The 17,318-nt window shown below is 42.8% G+C and overlaps 1 protein-coding gene across 1 annotated transcript; it reads left to right on the top strand.

Annotated features, from left to right (window-relative positions):
* Nucleotides 1-229: 229 nt before the first annotated feature.
* LOC112068424 (cytoplasmic dynein 1 intermediate chain 1) lies at nt 230-16,524 on the top strand. Its single transcript, XM_070438150.1, has 9 exons — nt 230-528; nt 1,380-1,501; nt 2,402-2,516; nt 7,994-8,090; nt 9,431-9,481; nt 14,294-14,353; nt 14,838-14,967; nt 16,154-16,261; nt 16,357-16,524. The coding sequence occupies exons 2-9, from the start codon at nt 1,394-1,396 to the stop codon at nt 16,522-16,524; spliced, it is 837 nt and encodes a 278-aa protein (XP_070294251.1). The 5' UTR covers nt 230-528; nt 1,380-1,393.
* Nucleotides 16,525-17,318: the final 794 nt, after the last annotated feature.

Genomic DNA, 17,318 nt, shown 5'->3' with positions numbered 1-17,318 from the left:
TTTGATCTTAAATAATTGCCCCAACGCATCTCAGAAATAAATAAGCATGTGCAAACAGAAAAACCATCAAATCCAATTTACGTATTAATTATGATATTATATACCGGTATATATATAAAAATTATTGGGAAATAAATCTAAATCTGATACCCCAGCCGTGTCGCCGTACACTTCTCTAAATGGCCTGTAGATGACGACATTGTAACAGCTAAAGTTAATTCAAAGCGGCACATTGCACTGATAGGTGGAATTTCCTCCTCTCTTCCTGAGGGATGCTGCATCATGCACATGTTTCATCTTTTATTTAGGTCATCTGACGCGAATCTGCTTGATTTTAGCCAATGACAGTAATATCATCTGAACTGAAACGACCTCTTTTCACCATACATCCGAGGTTTGTTGGTTAAATATCATTAGAGGAGGATAAATAATGTGGTGATTTGCCGGGGGTGTAGCAGCCGCGTGATACAGCATCTTTCTTTGCAAGTGACACATCATCATCAGCATCCATAGGGAAAGAGAGATCAGGTATGACAAGTCTTTACGAGGAAATATAATGATTTATTGCATACATTTGTAGCATGTGTGTCATTTGTGCTCGTGTAATTGCTATTTTGCTGGGTGTTTCTCTGTATGGCTTTGGATCGTGGGAAGAAGAGGCGCATTGAAAAATGACGTAACGTGAATTGCTAATAATACCCAATTTATCATTACCTATACGTGGTGTGTTAAAGGGGAAAACGCAATTTTCTCCACTCCTAATGGGTACAGTAGTGGCAACTTATGCATCTTATGCATTGCCAATTGCTACCAACTGCGTCTGTTCATTTGAATTGTATTGTTTTGGGTGTATTTCAATAAAGTCTTTCTTTATTTTATCCTCCACTTTTGTTCATTACCTATTTTATTCGGCTGTATTTCCTCCTGTCTGCGTAGCCCAGCAGGATTCTCAATGATGCTATTTACATCACACAACTGTACTACAATAAATACATTGCTTGCAGTTGGAAGTGTTTCAGCTCCAAACCTGGCAGTTGTGGGAGTATCAACTTGATACAATGCCTTCCTTATGGTGTCATTGTCCTTTTACTACAATTCAATATTCAGATTTTGAATTGTTACCAAATTAGCCAACCCTTGCTCTTGCATTGGTGGTGCCTTCAGGTGAAGTATGATTATTTGGTATTGACCCTACCACAATACATTGATAGGGAGATGCAGGTAGATGATGGACTTATTTATTCCCTGAATTGTTATGGATTATGGACCATGTTACAGGCCAAACAGGAAGGAACTTAATGACCCAGGGCCACACCCAGTAGCAGTTCTCTAGTGTTGAAGGTACATTGCATCCTTGTGTGACATTCCTTTTTTCCCAGCTCAATAGGAAACAATGGCGGACAAAAGTGACATAAAAGCCGAGCTAGAGCGCAAAAAGCAGCGCCTAGCTCAGATCAGGGAGGAGAAAAAGAGGAAGGAGGAGGAAAGGAAAAAGAAAGAGGTAAGATGGGAAAAAAGTGAGTAGACACTCTGTCATGCTCATCCCTGTCTGTCCGACTTGAGCTGAGCCATAGACCTCATGCTAATATCCTATTACAAAGCTAATATACTACATGTGTGTGTGTGTATGTGTATGTGTGTGTGTATACCTGCCGGGGCAGTAGGTAGCCTAGTGGTTAGCGCATTGGACTAGTAACTGAACGGTTGCAAGATCAAATCCCCGAACTGACAAGGTAAAAATCTGTCGTTCTACCCCTGAACAAGGCAGTTTTAACCCACTGTTCCTAGGCCGTCATTGAAAATAAGAATTTATTCTTAACTGCCTTGCCGAGTTAAAAAAAGGTAAAATAAAAATATACACCACCTGCTCTTTCCATGACAGACTGACCAGGTGAATCCAGGTAAAAGCTATGAACCCTTATTGATGTCACTTGTTAAATCCACTTCAATCAGTGTAGATGAAGGGGAGGAGACAGGTTCAATAATGATTTTTAAGCCTTGAGACAATTGAGACATGGATTGTGTATGTTTGCCATTCAGAGGGTGAATGGGCGAGAAAATAGATTTAAGTGCCTTTGATAGGGGTATGGTAGTAGGTGCCAGGTGCACCGGTTTGTGTCAAGAACTGCAATGCTGCTGGGTTTTTCACGCTCAACAGTTTCTCGTTTGTATCAAAAATGGTCCACCACCCAAAGGACATCCAGCCAACTTGACACAAATGTGGGAAGCATTGGAGTCAACATGGGCCAGCATCCCTGTGGAACGCTTTCGACACCTTGTAGAGTCTATGCCCTGACGAATTGAGGCTGTTCTGAGGGCAAAAGGGTGTGTGTAACTCAATATTAGGAAGGTGTTCCTAATGTTTGTATACTCAAGAGTATGTGTGTGTGTGTGTGTACAGACAGAGACGCAGCAGAAGGCTGAAGCTGCCCCAGTGGACTCCGACTTGGACCGGAAGCGCAGAGAGACTGAGGCCCTTCTACAGAGCATCGGCATCTCCCCAGAACCTCCACTTGGTACACAGACACACACACTGCACAACTCAAATTAGTTAGGGATGAGCTCCTCAAACAAAGCTACAGTTAGCATTTCTGTGAGGCAGAAACCATAGAAATGAGAATGAATAGAAAGGGCATTTCCATTCAACTCAATGATGTCATAATGGGTAGACTGGCAGCCATTTTGAGTGTACCCATGCCAGGAAGTAAAATCAAGACGTTTACCCTTGAATCTGTGCTGTGATTTGTTGAGTCAACTCAACTGAAATGACAAAAAATACATTCCATTTCATGAGCCACATCAGTTAGCATCATTTGAATGAACATTCTACATTACCATGGCAATCTAGCATCAGTTGATGCAGTATAACATTCCAAAAATTATTGGAAATGTTATACTGTGGAAATGATTGCGTCACAATACCAGGCAGCCATTGCGAGTGTATTCATGAATTTACGAGTTAATTACCAGCGTTAGAGCTTACAAGTCCGTTCTATTCATTCTTATTCCTATGGCAGAAACCGTCATCATATAAACTCAGCAAAAAAAGAAACGTCCCTTTTTCAGGACCCTGTTTTTCAAAGATAATTCATAATAATCCAAATAACTTCAGAGATCTTCATTGTAAAGGGTTTAAACACTGTTTCCCATGTTTGTTCAATGAACCATGAACAATGAATGAACATGCACCTGTGGAACGGTCGTTAAGACACTAACAGCTTACAGACRGTAGGCAATTAAGGTCACAGTTATGAAAGGACACTAAAGAGGCCTTTCTACTGACTCTGAAAAACATCAAAAGAAAGATGCCCAGGGTCCCTGCTCATCTGCGTGAACGTGCCTTAGGCATGCTGCAAGGAATAAATTGCAATGTCCGTACTGTGAGACGCCTAAGACAGCGCTACAGGGAGACAGGACGGACAGTTGATCATCCTCGCAGTGGCAGATCACGTGTAACAAAACCTGCACAGGATCGGTACATCTGACCATCACACCTGCGGGACAGGTACAGGATGGCAACAACAACTGCCCGAGTTACACCAGGAACGCACAATCCCTCCATCAGTGCTCAGACTGTCCGCAATAGGCTGAGAGAGGCTGGACTGAGAGTTTGTAGGCCTGTTGTAAGGCCGGTCCTCACCAGACATCACCGGCAACAACGTCGCCCATGGGCACAAACCCACCGTCGCTGGACCAGACAGGACTGGCAAAAAGTGCTCTTCACTGACGAGTTGCGGTATTGTCTCACCAGGGGTGGTGGTCGGATTCGCGTTTATCGTCAAAAGAATGAGCGTTACACCGAGGCCTGTACTCTGGAGCGGGATCGATTTGGAGGTGGAGGGTCCGTCATGGTCTGGGGTGGTGTCTCACAGCATCATCAGACTGAGCTTGTTGTCATTGCAGGCAATCTCAACGCTGTGCGTTACAGGGAAGACATCCTCCTCCCTCATGTGGTACCCTTCCTGCAGGCTCATCCTGACATGACCCTCCAGCATGACAATGCCACCATCCATACTGCTCGTTCTGTGCGTGATTTAACTGCAAGACAGGAATGTCAGTGTTCTTCCATGGCCAGCAAAGAGCCCGGATTTTAATCCCATTGAGCAGGTCTGGGACCTGTTGGATCGAAGGGTGAAGGCTAGGGCCATTCCCCCCAGAAATGTCCGGGGACTTGCAGGTGCCTTGGTGGAAGAGTGGGGTAACATCTCACAGCAAGAACTGGCAAATCTGGTGCAGTCCATGAGGAGGAGATGCACTGCAGTACTTAAAGCAGCTGGTGGCCACGCCAGATACTGACGGTTACTTTTGATTTTGACCCCCCCTTTGTTCAGGGACACATTATTCCATTTCTGTTAGTCACATGTCTGTGGAACTTGTTCAGTTTATGTCTCAGTTGTTGAATCTTGTTATGTTCATACAAATATTTACACATGTTAAGCTTGCTGAAAATGAACACAGTTGACAGTGAGAGGACCTTTCTTTTTTTGCTGAGTTTATATGGTGAGCTGTAATGGAACAAACATACACTACCGTTCAAAAGTATGGGGTCACTTAGAAATGTCCTTGTTTTTGAAAGAAAAGCAAATTTTTTGTCCATTAAAATAACATCAAATTGRTCAGAAATACAGTGTAGACATTGTGAATGATGTAAATGACTATTGTAGCTGGAAACGGCAGATATTTTAATGGATTATCTACATAGGCGTACAGAGGCCCATTATCAGCAACCATCACTCCTGTGTTCCAATGGCACATTGTGTTAGCTAATCCAAGTTTATCATTTTAAAAGGCTAATTGATCATTAGAAAACCCTTTTGCAATTATGTTATCACAGCTGAAAACTGTTGTTCGGATTAAAGAAGCAATAAAACTGGCCTTCTTTAGACTAGATGAGAATCTGGAGCATCAGCATTTGTGGATTTGATTACAGCCTCAAAATGGCYAGAAACAAAGACCTTTCTTCTGAAACTCGTGCGTCTATTCTTGTTCTGAGAAATGAAGGCTATTCCATGCGGGAAATTGCCAAGAAACTTCAGGAAGCGTGGGTTGAAATCTCTTCAGATTACCTCAACAAATTGACAACTAGACTGCCAAAGGTCTGCAAGGCTGTAATTGCTGCAAATGGAGGATTCTTTTGAAGGACACAATTATTATTTCAATAAAAAATCATTATTTATAACCTTTGCCTTGCAAAAGTATTCATCCCCCCTGGCGTTTTTCCTATTTTGTTACATTACAACCTGTAATTTAAATTGATTTTTATTTGGATTTCATGTAATGGACATAGACAAAATAGTCCAAATTGGTGAAGTGAAATGAAAAAATTACTTGTTTCAAAAGATTCTGGAGAAGAAAAAAAACAGAAAAGTGGTGCATGCTATGAAGCTCCTAAATAAGATCTGGTGCAACCAATTACCTTCAGAAGTCACATAATTAGTTAAATAAAGTCCACCTGTGTGCAATCTAATTGTCACATGATCTGTCACATGATCTCAGTATATATACCTGTTCTGAAAGGCACCAGAGTCTGCAACACCACTAAGCAAGGGGCACCACCAAGCAAGCGGCACCATGAAGACCAAGGAGCTCTTCAAACAGGTCAGGGACAAAGTTGTGAAGAAGTACAGATCAGGGTTGGGTTATAAAAAAATATCCGAAACTTTGAATATCCCATGGAGCACCACTAAATCCATTATTAAAAAATGGAAAGAATATGGCACCACAACAAACCTGCCAAGAGAGGGCCGCCCACCAAAACTCACGGACCAGGCAAGGAGGGCATTAATCAGAGAGGCAACAAAGAGACCAAAGATAACCCTGAAGGAGCTGCAAAGCTCCACATTGGAGATTGGGGTATCTGTCCATAGACCACTTCAAGCAGAGCTGGGCTTTACGGAAGAGTGTCCAGAAAAAAGCCATTGCTTAAAGAAAAAAAAAAGCAAACACTTTTGGTGTTCGCCAAAAGGCATGTGGGAGACTCCCCAAACATATGGAAGAAGGTACTCTGGTCAGATGAGACTAAAATTGAGCTTTTTGGCCATCAAGGAAAATGCTATGTCTGGCGCAAACCCAACACCTCTCATCCCCCCGAGAATACCATCCCCACAGTGAAACATGTTGGTGGCAGCATCATGCTGTGGGCATGTTTTTCATTGGCAGGGACTTTGAAACTGGTCAGAATTGAAGGAATGATGGATGGCGCTAAATACAGGGAAATTCTTGAGGGAAACCTGTTTGTCTTCCAGAGATTTGAGACTGGGACAGAGTTTCACCTTCCAGCAGGACAATGACCCTAAGCATACTGCTAAAGCAACAGGGGAAACATTTAAATGTCTTGGAATGGCCTAGTCAAAGCCCAGACCTCAATCCATTTGAGAATCTGTGGAATGACTTAAAGATTGCTGTATACCAGCGGAACCCATCCAATTTGAAGGAGCTGGAGCAGTTTTGCCTTGAAGAATGGGCAAAAATCCCAGGGGTTAGGTGTGCCAAGCTTATAGAAACATACCCCAAGAGACTTGCAGCTGTAATTGCCACAAAATTCTACAAAGTATTGACTTTGGGGGGGGGGGGGGGGGTGAATAGTTATGCACGCTCAAGTTTTCATTTTTTTGTCTTATTTCTGGGTTGTTTCACAATAAAAAATATTTTGCATCTTCAAAGTGGTAGGCATGTTGTGTAAATCAAATGATACAAACCCCCCCCAAAAAATCAATTTTAATTCCAGGTTGTAAGGCAACAAATAGGAAAAATGCCAAGGGGGGTGAATACTTTCGCAAGCCACTGTACTTCCTATTCATTTTGCAACTCATTTCATGTATGTTTTCATGGAAACAAGGACATTTCTAAGTGACCCCAAACTTTTGAACGCTAGTGTATGTTCTGTTCTTTTATCTACGTACAGTATGTGTGCTTGCTACTGTTGCATGCAACAAGTGTGAATTTGCCGTTTTTCTTTTACACATCTCAAATATCAAGTGTTTTTTGTGTGTTTGTTTTTTTACACATGATCATTACTTGTTTCTCATGACTTGTTTCTCAAATCCACTTTTCTATTTCCTCACAATGTCTATTGCAAAACAAATGGAAATATTTTTGAATTCACATGTGAGAAAATCTTAAAATGTCATACCATTCATTTCATTTCTGTGAAATTTCGCACTCAATCATGTTATGCACATTYTCTCAAATATTATTTCTAACAATTTCATACCTTTCCCATTTCATCTTAACTTTCCCATGTTTTTTGTTTTATTTATTTCCTCATCTGTGGTACTACATGTATCTGGAACCTAAATGGGTTCTTTGGCTGTCCCCATAAAATAATCCTTTGAATAACCGTTTTTGGTTCCAGATAGAACTCTTTCCACAGAGGGTTCTACATGGAACCCAAAAGGGTTCTACCTGGAACCAAGGTTTCTCCTTTGGGGACAGCCGAATAACCTTTTTGGAATCTTTTTTCTAAGAGTGTAGTATTTGATGAGCCCTTTATCTATGCCCAGGAGTTTCCTCAAAACAATGATATTGAGGTGGAGTTGTTGTATGCAAATAAATGTGAACATCCACATTTTCACATTGAAATGATGGGCTTAATAACAACAGTTGAAAACATACTGTATCTCACTACCAACATACTGTACGTTTAAAAAGGTATTTAAAAGGCTAGTGTTCTCTAGTGGTACAATATTGGAACAACACCCTGATCGCAACATGACCTTGTGGTTGTTGTACAACAGTGGCTTTTGCAATGAAACCTTCCAATGACCAATGAAAGCCATGATTGCTTTGACTTGAATGGTAAATGAGGAATCCATTTGACTTTCTGTCCCCTTTGTGTTTTCATTTCATCATTCTTTTTTATCACTCATTTGCTTTCAACCATTTCACCCTGTTTTTTCTTTCGGCCACCCTCTGTCTCTCTGGCATTGCTTGGGTTGACCAGTCCATCCGCTGCAGCCTTTAATGTTGGATACGTGTTATTTTCATTATTTAGTCCCGAACCCCATGTCCCCATCCAAATCAGTGAGCCGACACAGCACCCCCAGTGAGACGGGAAGTCAGGACTCAGCCGATGGGGCCGCAGTCGGCAGGTAGGCAGCCATCTTGTTTATATGACTGTTAATATACTTTATTATAACATATGGTTGAGTGGGAGTTACTGACCCAGACTAGGACCAGGGCAAGAGCAACTGGAATATTGCTGAGATGATAATATAATGAGTATGATGCTTATCATCCAATACATCAGGGATGTTCTCTGAAAGATTATCATTGACTGTTTAGATTCAGTAGTAATACATTTGTTTTTGTTTTCAAAGCAACTTTTAGATTCTTGTTTGTAATGAAAAGCACTATATCAAATCAATATATTATTATTACTGTAGTATTACTGTAGTATTACTATAGTATTTCTGTAGTATTCTATTGGCCCTTTGGCTGTGTCCCCTGGCTTAAAGGAGTGCTACATGAAAAATGCATYATATGATGCATCAAGGCAAGTCTTTGCTCAACAAAAAGTGATTTTTACCTTGACTGCTGACATGCACCATTTTGGGAGATTGTATTTGGACTAATGGTCAAACATTTGTTAGAGTAATATTCCTTTAATGAAATGGTGGTTGTAGTTAAGTGACAAAACACTATAAGCATACAGTTTATCTATGCTTCTAGCTCTCTCACATATCTCTCTTTGTCTCTTTGTATGGGATTTGCAGGTATAGGTAAGGACCAATGTCAGTGAGCGTTGTTGTTGGATGTTGTGTCTTGTAGCTGTGGGGTTTGATACACTCTGTTTACTGTCATTTATCTCATTCTATCATGACATAAGCACAACTCGCAAAATAACATTTAATCTCTAAACTGTGTGATGTGAATATCAATCAGACTCAGATTTGATTTACCATATCAAAACTCTCCCAAGTTACTTTAGTTTTAAGGTATTTTAAGCCCCAATCCTAATTTTTTGGGAAAGATAGTTCTTTAAATGGATAACTTTTCAGAGAGCATCCTTGGTGAGCCACAAAATGTCCTGTACATGCTAGAATGCTCTGTAGATATCAACTTGATGCACATAATTCAACTCTCACTTCTCTGAAGAACATAGCCTCCAGGCTATGTTTCCAGGCGTCATGTTGTGGTACTGCTGCAAACCATGTGTCATACATGCTTATGTGTCATCATACAGTAGCTGACGTTCATCTCATTCTCACACACCAAACCAGCACTGATGACTAAATGCGACTGTGTGCTGTCCGGTCCAATTGTGTGTACTGAATCAGATATCTGACACTGAGAAGGACCCCCAGAACCTCAATAGAGTACAATCCGCCTCAAGAATTGAACTCTATTGTCCCCATCAGGCATGGTGTGTTGGTCATCGTGACGGTGTCCCATGTTGAGTGTGTTCATTTATGACTGTGTCCCCTCTCAGGTCAGGGTTGTCTGGCGTTAGTAAGCATCAGGCACAGGCTCAGAGCGACAGGTAAGCATTTTCTACTCAGAGCAAGGAATGCTCAAGCCCAAGTTTTTCGCCCACAGACAGGACACACAAACAGACAGACAGACAGACAGACACAGTGATACAGATAGACAGTGAATGTTATGGCAGGTGTGTTTCTGTCAGGCATAAAAAGCTACAAAGGGTTGTTCTTTCCCTCTTGGGTGACTGCTGCCTGACACCTGCTGTTTCCCTAAACCACTGGCTTGAAAGATTTCCACTCACATGATTCAATAGAAGTCATTTCTCTGTGACAGATCTGACAAAACAGTCTTTTAGGGTGTCATCCCAGTTAAGACAGTCGGGACGAGTGACGCAGTTGACGCTTTACCGCGCTCTACTAGCATTGTGCATCTGTTAAAGTGGTAATGGGCATGTTCACCATTCCTGAAAGGTACCATTGAGAAGTTTAGCGGGTCAAAAATGCTAGCTACCCTGTCACAATTTGCACTTTGGGAGATGACTTTAGAGAAAGCTCCAGTTTGTTTATAAGCCACCCTGAATGATTGCCCCACAAACAAAAGCAAGCACAGCTTTATCACTAAGCATATACTGTATAAACAGAATATATTCTTAATACATGACATGTGGGTGTTCTATATGTCATAGAACTGCTTTCATACAGTATACTGAATGTGATTGTGTACATGTATTGTGACTTGTGTATACTGTATGTGAAGATGCATACATTGTGTGCTGGTTCAATGTCCTGTATTGTTGGCACAAACTGGCATATATGAAATATGGAAATACAACATATGTTTGTAAAGCTATATATATGAAAGATGTAAATACAAYGTATCTGTTTGTAAAGCTATATATATGAAAGATGTAAATACAACGTATCTGTTTGTAAAGCTATATATATGAAASATGTAAATACAACGTATCTGTTTGTAAAGCTATATATATGAAAGATGTAAATACAACGTATCTGTTTGTAAAGCTATATATATGAAAGATGTAAATACAACGTATCTGTTTGTAAAGCTATATATATGAAATATGGAAAAACAACATATCTGTTTGTTAAGCTACTGTATATATTTATGAAAGATGGAAATACAACATCTGCTTGTAAAATTATATATATGAAAGATGGAAATACAACATATCTGTTTGTAAAGCTCTATATATCTGTTTGTGAAGCTATATACAGTACCAGTCAAAAGTTTGGACACACCTACTCATTCAAGGGTTTTTCTTTATTTGTACCTTTTTCTACATTGTAGAATAATAGTGAAGACATCAAAACTATGAAATAACACATATGGAAACATGTAGTAACCAAAAAACTATTAAACTAATCAAAATATATTTTAGATTTTAGATTCTTCAGAGATGAAAAGCCAACTGACATTTATTCCTGAGGTGCTGACTTGTTGCACCCTCGACAACTACTGTGATTATTATTATTTGACCATGCTGGTCATTTATGAACATTTGAACATCTTGGCCATGTTCTGTTATAATCTCCACCCGGCACAGCCAGAAGAGGACTGGCCACCCCTCATAGCCTGGTTCCTCTCTAGGTTTCTTCCTAGGTTTGGGCCTTTCTAGGGAGTTTTTCCTAGCCACCGTGCTTCTACACCTGCATTGCTTGCTGTTTGGGGTTTTAGGCTGGGTTTCTGTACAACACTTTGAGATATCAGCTGATGTAAGAAGAGCTATATAAATAAATTTGATTTGATTTGATGACAGCTTTGCACACTCTTGGCATTCTCTCAACCAGCTTCACCTGAAATGCTTTTCTGACAGTCTTGAAGAGTTACCACGTATGCTGAGCACTTGTTGGCTGCTTTTCCTTCACTCTGCGGTCCAACTCATCCCAAACCATCTCAATTGGGTTGAGCTCGGGTGATTGTGGAGGCCAGGTCATCTGATGCCGCACTCCATCACTCTCCTTCTTGGTCAAATAGCCCTTACTCAGCCTGGAGGTGTGTTGGGTCATTATCCTGTTGAAAAACAAATGATAGTCCCACTAAGCGCRAACCAGATGGTATGGCGTAGCGCTGCAGAATGCTGTGGTAGCCATGCTGGTTAAGTGTGCCTTGAATTCTAAATAAATCTCAGAAAGTGTCACCAGCAAAGCACCCAAATACCATCACACCTCCTCCTCCATGCTTCACGGTGGGAACCACACATGCGGAGATCATCCGTTCACCTACTCTGCTTCTCACAAAGACACGGCGTGTGGAACCAAAAATCTCAAATTTGGACTCATCAGATCAAAGGACAGATTTCCACCAGTCTAATGTCCATTGCTCGTGTTTCTTGGCCCAAGCAAGTATCTTCTTCTTAGTGGTCTCCTTTAGTAGTGGTTTCTTTGCAGCAATTCGACCATGAAGGCCTGATTCACACAGTCTCCTCTGAACAGTTGATGTTGAGATGTGTTTGTTACTTGAACTCTGTGGAGCATTTATTTGCGCTGCAATTTCTGAGGCTGGTAACTCTAATGAACGTATCCTCTGCAGCAGAGGTAACTCTGGGTCTTCCTTTCCTGTGGCGGTCCTGATGAGAGTCAAATCAAATCAAATTTATTTTATATAGCCCTTCGTACATCAGCTAATATCTCGAAGTGCTTGTACAGAAACCCAGCCTAAAACCCCAAACAGCAAGCAATGCAGGTGTAGAAGCACGGTGGCTAGGAAAACTCCTAGAAAGGCAAAACCTAGGAAAAACCTAGAGAGGAACCAGGCTATGAGGGGTGGCCAGTCCTCTTCTGGATGTGCCGGGTGGAGATTATACAGAACATGGCCAAGATGTTCAAATGTTCATAAATGACCAGCATGGTCAAATAACAATAATCAAGAAGTTATCGAGGGTGTAGCAAGTCAGCACCTCAGGAGTAATGTCAGTTGGCTTTTCATAGCCGATCATTAAGAGTATCTCTACCGCTCCTGCGGTCTCTAGAGAGTTGAAAACAGCAGGTCTGGGACAGGTAGCACGTCCGGTGGACAGGTCAGGGTTCATAGCCGCAGGCAGAACAGTTGAAACTGGAACAGCAGCAGGCAGGTGGACTGGGGACAGCAAGGAGTCATCATGCCCGGTAGTCCTGACGCATGGTCCTAGGGCTCAGGTCCTCCGAGAGAGAGAAAGAAAGAGAGGAGAGAATTAGAGAGAGCATACTTAAATTCACACAGGACACCAGATAAGACAGGAGAAGTACTCCAGATATTACAAACTGACCCTAGCCCCCGACACATAAACTACTGCAGCATAAATACTGGAGGCTGTGACAGGAGGGGTCAGGAGACACTGTGGCCCCATCCGATGATACTCCCGGACAGGGCCAAACAGGAAGGATATAACCCCACCCACTTTGCCAAAGCACAGCCCCCGCACCACTAGAGGGATAACTTCAACCACCAACTTACCATCCTGAGACAAGGCCGAGTACAGCCCACAAAGATCTCTGCCACGGCACAAACCAAGGGGGGGCTCCAACCCAGAGTCAGTTTCATCATAGCGCTTGATGGTTTTTGCGACTGCACTTAAAGAAACTTTCAAAGTTCTTGAAATGTTCCGTATTGACCGACCTTCATGTCTTAAAGTAATGATGGACTGTCGTTTCTCTTTGCTTATTTGAGCTGTTCTTGCCATAATATGGACTTGGTCTGTTAACAAATAGGGCTATCTTCTGTATAACACCCCTACCTTGTCACAACACAACTGATTGGCTCAAACACATTAAGAAGGAAAGAAATTCCACAAATTAACTTTTAACCAGGCACACCTGTTAATTGAAATGCATTCCAGGTGACTACCTCATGAAGCTGGTTGAGAGAATGCCAAGAGTGTGCAAAGCTGTCACCAAGGMAAAGGGTGGCTACTTTGAAGAATCTTAAATATAGAATATATTTTGATTTGTTTAACACTTTTTTGGTTACTACATGATTCCAAGTGTGTTATTTCATAGTTGTTATGTATTCACTATTATTCTACAAGGTAGAAAATAGTAAAAGTAAAGAAAAACCCTGGAATGAGTAGGTGTTTCCAAACTTCTGACTGGTAGTGAATATGAAAGACGGAAACACAACATATCTAGTTGTAAAGCTTCTGCACTATGTTTCTGCACATAATGCACTATGTTGCATTATGTTGCATTAGGTTGCATTATGTTGCATTATGTTGCATTTTGTCCAACATAAGACAGATCATTTTATATTTGTCCAAACCATTTGGATTTTGAAGAACAGATATATCATATTTCTATACATATTTCTATACATAGTTTTTAAACCATTTTCATATTACCATGGCATTTTGTACAAATATTGTACATTGTCCCACCATAATTTCATATTCATCAAATAGATCTTCTGATATTTTACCAAGAATCTATAACAGGAAAATAGATACTAGATACATGTTAAAACCTAAACATTTTCCACATTGAATTACCCAACTGTTATGTCCCCAATAAGTCATTATGTTTGTCCTGTATGTCTCAGTGCCCTTGCATGTGTATTTGTGTCTAAAGTTATTCTGTTAGGCATGTGCGTGTGTGTGTGCACGCGTGTGCATGTGTGTGTGAAGGTGTGGTAAGTTTCAATTCTGTTCCAATTCAGTCAATCAAGGAATCAATTTAAATTCCAAATCAAGAATGGAAAAATCCTAATTGAAAAGAGGATTTGGAATCTCAAGTAATCTCCTGATTCAACAGAATTGAAATTAACGGAAATGTACCCCAACCCAGCTCAGTATGTGTTTATCTGTGGGTTACTGCTGTGGTTCACCTCCTAACCTGGCATGTGTTTTCCCTCCCTCCATTGCGCCCCCTGCTGCCCACCCGAGGACCCTGCAGTGGGACACTGACCCCTCTGTTCTGCAGCTGCAGGATGACTCCGAGCTAGGGTACATACCGGTTCCTCTCCTCTCTTTCCTTCCCTTTTTCCTTCTCTCTATCCTTACTCCTCTTGGGGCAGTGTGTGGTTCAATCAGAGAAGGGCTGTCTGAACACCAGGGGTGTATTCAGAGATGTGAAACAAGCAGATAGAAATACCATGAATAGAGCTGACTTGAGTCCTTACTCTACATGTCAGATTGACATGGCTGTTCTACGCAATATATTTCTATCTGACAGTCCCACAACATTATGCCCTACTGAATTAAGCCCTGATGAGGTACTGCAGACGCGAAGGACTGAATCACCATATTAAATGTCTCAGTGTTTTATGCATGAATGTACCAGTGTGTGTGTGTGTGTGTGTGTACTGGTGTGTGTGTGTGTGTGTACCGGTGTGTGTGTGTTGGTCAGCAGTGCTGAAGTGTGTAGCATGATGTACTACAGTACCCATAGTGCTCTGTGACCCACTACTTCCTGTCTCACTCCATCCAGGCGCAGGATGCATAGACTGGGGGCGTCTAAGATCACACAGGTGGACTTCCTACCCAGAGAGGTGGTGTCGTACTGCAAAGAGACGCAGACGCCCATCACTGGTACTACCCATCTGTCTGAGGGTGAGTGTGTAAGGTGTGCATGCGTGTGTGTGTGTGTGTGTGAGTATTTTATAATCGACATAACACAGCACTATCGTTCTCTCGATTTCTCCCTCTTTACAACATACCCTCTAAAAAAACTATAAAAACAACACATACTCTACAGTTGAACCCTTTTCATATTTTTTATGATTACATTAAAACCATGTGAAAACAGAGAAGGCCACATTGATCTGATTGCCATTACTGTCAGATGGGCTGTAGGCCTTACTGCCTGGCTTGATCCACAGTCTGTAAACCTGTAGTGATTTATATCCATTTCACCGACACAGCCCTCCATTTGCTGAGAGAGGGAAGGAGAAGAAAATGAGAAAGAGCAGAGAGTGAATGAAAGACAAGGAGAGAGAGAGCAGGAGGAGGCTTTTTTAAAAAGAGATGCCTGCCTGCTTGTCTTTACTCTAGCTGCCTGGAATCAGAGAGAACAGACACCGCATTGACTCCCAGCTCTAAGTAGATGCAGAGTGACTGTCTGGGGGTAATACAAGATGGCTGCCGCTGTCAGAGGAGAGGAGAATCACCTGGAATGGTGGCTGTATCTGTCTCTCTCTGCGTCTCTGTCTGTCTCATCAGACTAAATTACAACTGAGACACTACATGTGGATGCTGTTTAGTCTGGATTTGGTTTGAAAGAAACTGTTTTGGAATATTTGGTACATTTAATGTGAAATTGGTCAATTTAATTTAATTATACTTGTTTGATAAAGTGTTAACCTTTTACTGCGGTGGGCTAATTCAGGGCCAAGGCGTAGTGGGTGCGTAGTGGGTGCGGAGTCAGGTGCAGGAGGCAGAAAGTTCGGAATAGAGCTTTAATCAGCACCGGGCAAAATAGTATATACAACGAAACTGAGCGTCATAAAACAAATGCCCAAAACAGGAACCAAACCAAGATTGCACTACCACACATACAAAGTGGGAATAATCAAGCCCGCACGAAGAGCAGGCGGGCCTACCGACTTAAATAGCCAAACTAAAAGTCTAAACAAGAAACAGGTGAAACAAATCAGACCAAACCAACAGAAAAGGGAAAAATGGATCCGTGGCAGCTAGTAGGCCGGTGAGGACGACCGCTGAGCACCACCCGAACAGGAAGGGGAGCCACCTTCGGTAGGAGTCGTGACAGTACCCCCCCCCCCCCCTGACGCGCGGCTCCCGCAGCACGCCGACACCGGCCTCGAGGACAACCCGGAGGACGAGGCACAGGGCGATCCGGATGGAGACGATGAAAAACCCTCAACATTGACGGATCCAAGATGTCCCCCACCGGTACCCAGCACCTCTCCTCCGGACCGTACCCCTCCCAGTCCACGATAATAGGAAGGGAGTTGTAATCTATAACACACCTCGTTTATCCTCCTCAGGACTTTGAAGGGCCCCAGACACTGCGGCCCAGCTTCCGGCAGGGAAGCGGAGGGGTAGGTTTCGTGTCGAGAGCCAGACCCTGTCCCCCGGTACGAACACGGGGGCCTCACTGCAGTGGCGGTCAGCGCTCCTCTTCTGCCGTCCACCTGTCCATTACTCTGGGGTGATAACCAGAGGTCAAGCTGACCGAGACCCCCAGACGTTCCATAAACGCCCTCCACACTCAGGACGTGAATTGGGGACCCCGATCAGAGACGATGTCCTCCGGCACCCAGTAGTGCCGGAAGACGTGGGTAAATGAGGCCTCCGCAGTCTGTAGGGTCGTAGGGAGACCGGGCAACGGGAGGAGACGGCAGGACTTAGAAAACCGATCCACAACAACCAGAACCGTGGTGTTCCCCTGAGACGGGGGAAGATCGGTAAGGAAGTCTACCGACAGGTGAGACCACAGCCGTTGTGGAACGGGGAGGGGCTGTAACTTCCCTCTAGGAAGGTGCCTAGTAGCCTTACTCTGGGCGCACACCGAACAGGAAGAGAAATAGAACCTAAGGTAATGGGAGCCGCTACCTGGCCAAAACCCCGGATAAATCTCCGGTAGTAATTGGCAAACCCTAAAAACCGCTGCACCTCCTTCACCGTGGTTGGAGTCGGCCAATTACGCATGGCCTTAACGCGGTCACACTCTATCACCACCCCCGAGGTGGAAATGTGATAACCCAGGAAGGAGACGGCTCTTTTGGAGAACACACACTTCTCAGCCTTGACGTATAGGTCATGCTCCAGCAATCTCCCAAGCACTTTGCGCACCAGAGACACATGCGCGGCGCATGTGGCGGAATAGATCAGGATATCATCGACATATACAACCACGCCCTGCCCGTGCAGGTCCCTGAGAATCTTGTCTACAAAGGATTGAAAGATGGCTGGAGCATTCTTTAACCCATACGGCATGACGAGGTAC

Source organism: Salvelinus sp. IW2-2015, unplaced genomic scaffold (genome assembly GCF_002910315.2).
Source record: "Salvelinus sp. IW2-2015 unplaced genomic scaffold, ASM291031v2 Un_scaffold515, whole genome shotgun sequence".
Taxonomy (NCBI): domain Eukaryota; kingdom Metazoa; phylum Chordata; class Actinopteri; order Salmoniformes; family Salmonidae; genus Salvelinus; species Salvelinus sp. IW2-2015.
Note: the sequence above shows the minus strand (reverse complement) of the source record. Positions and strands in the feature narration are given on the sequence as shown.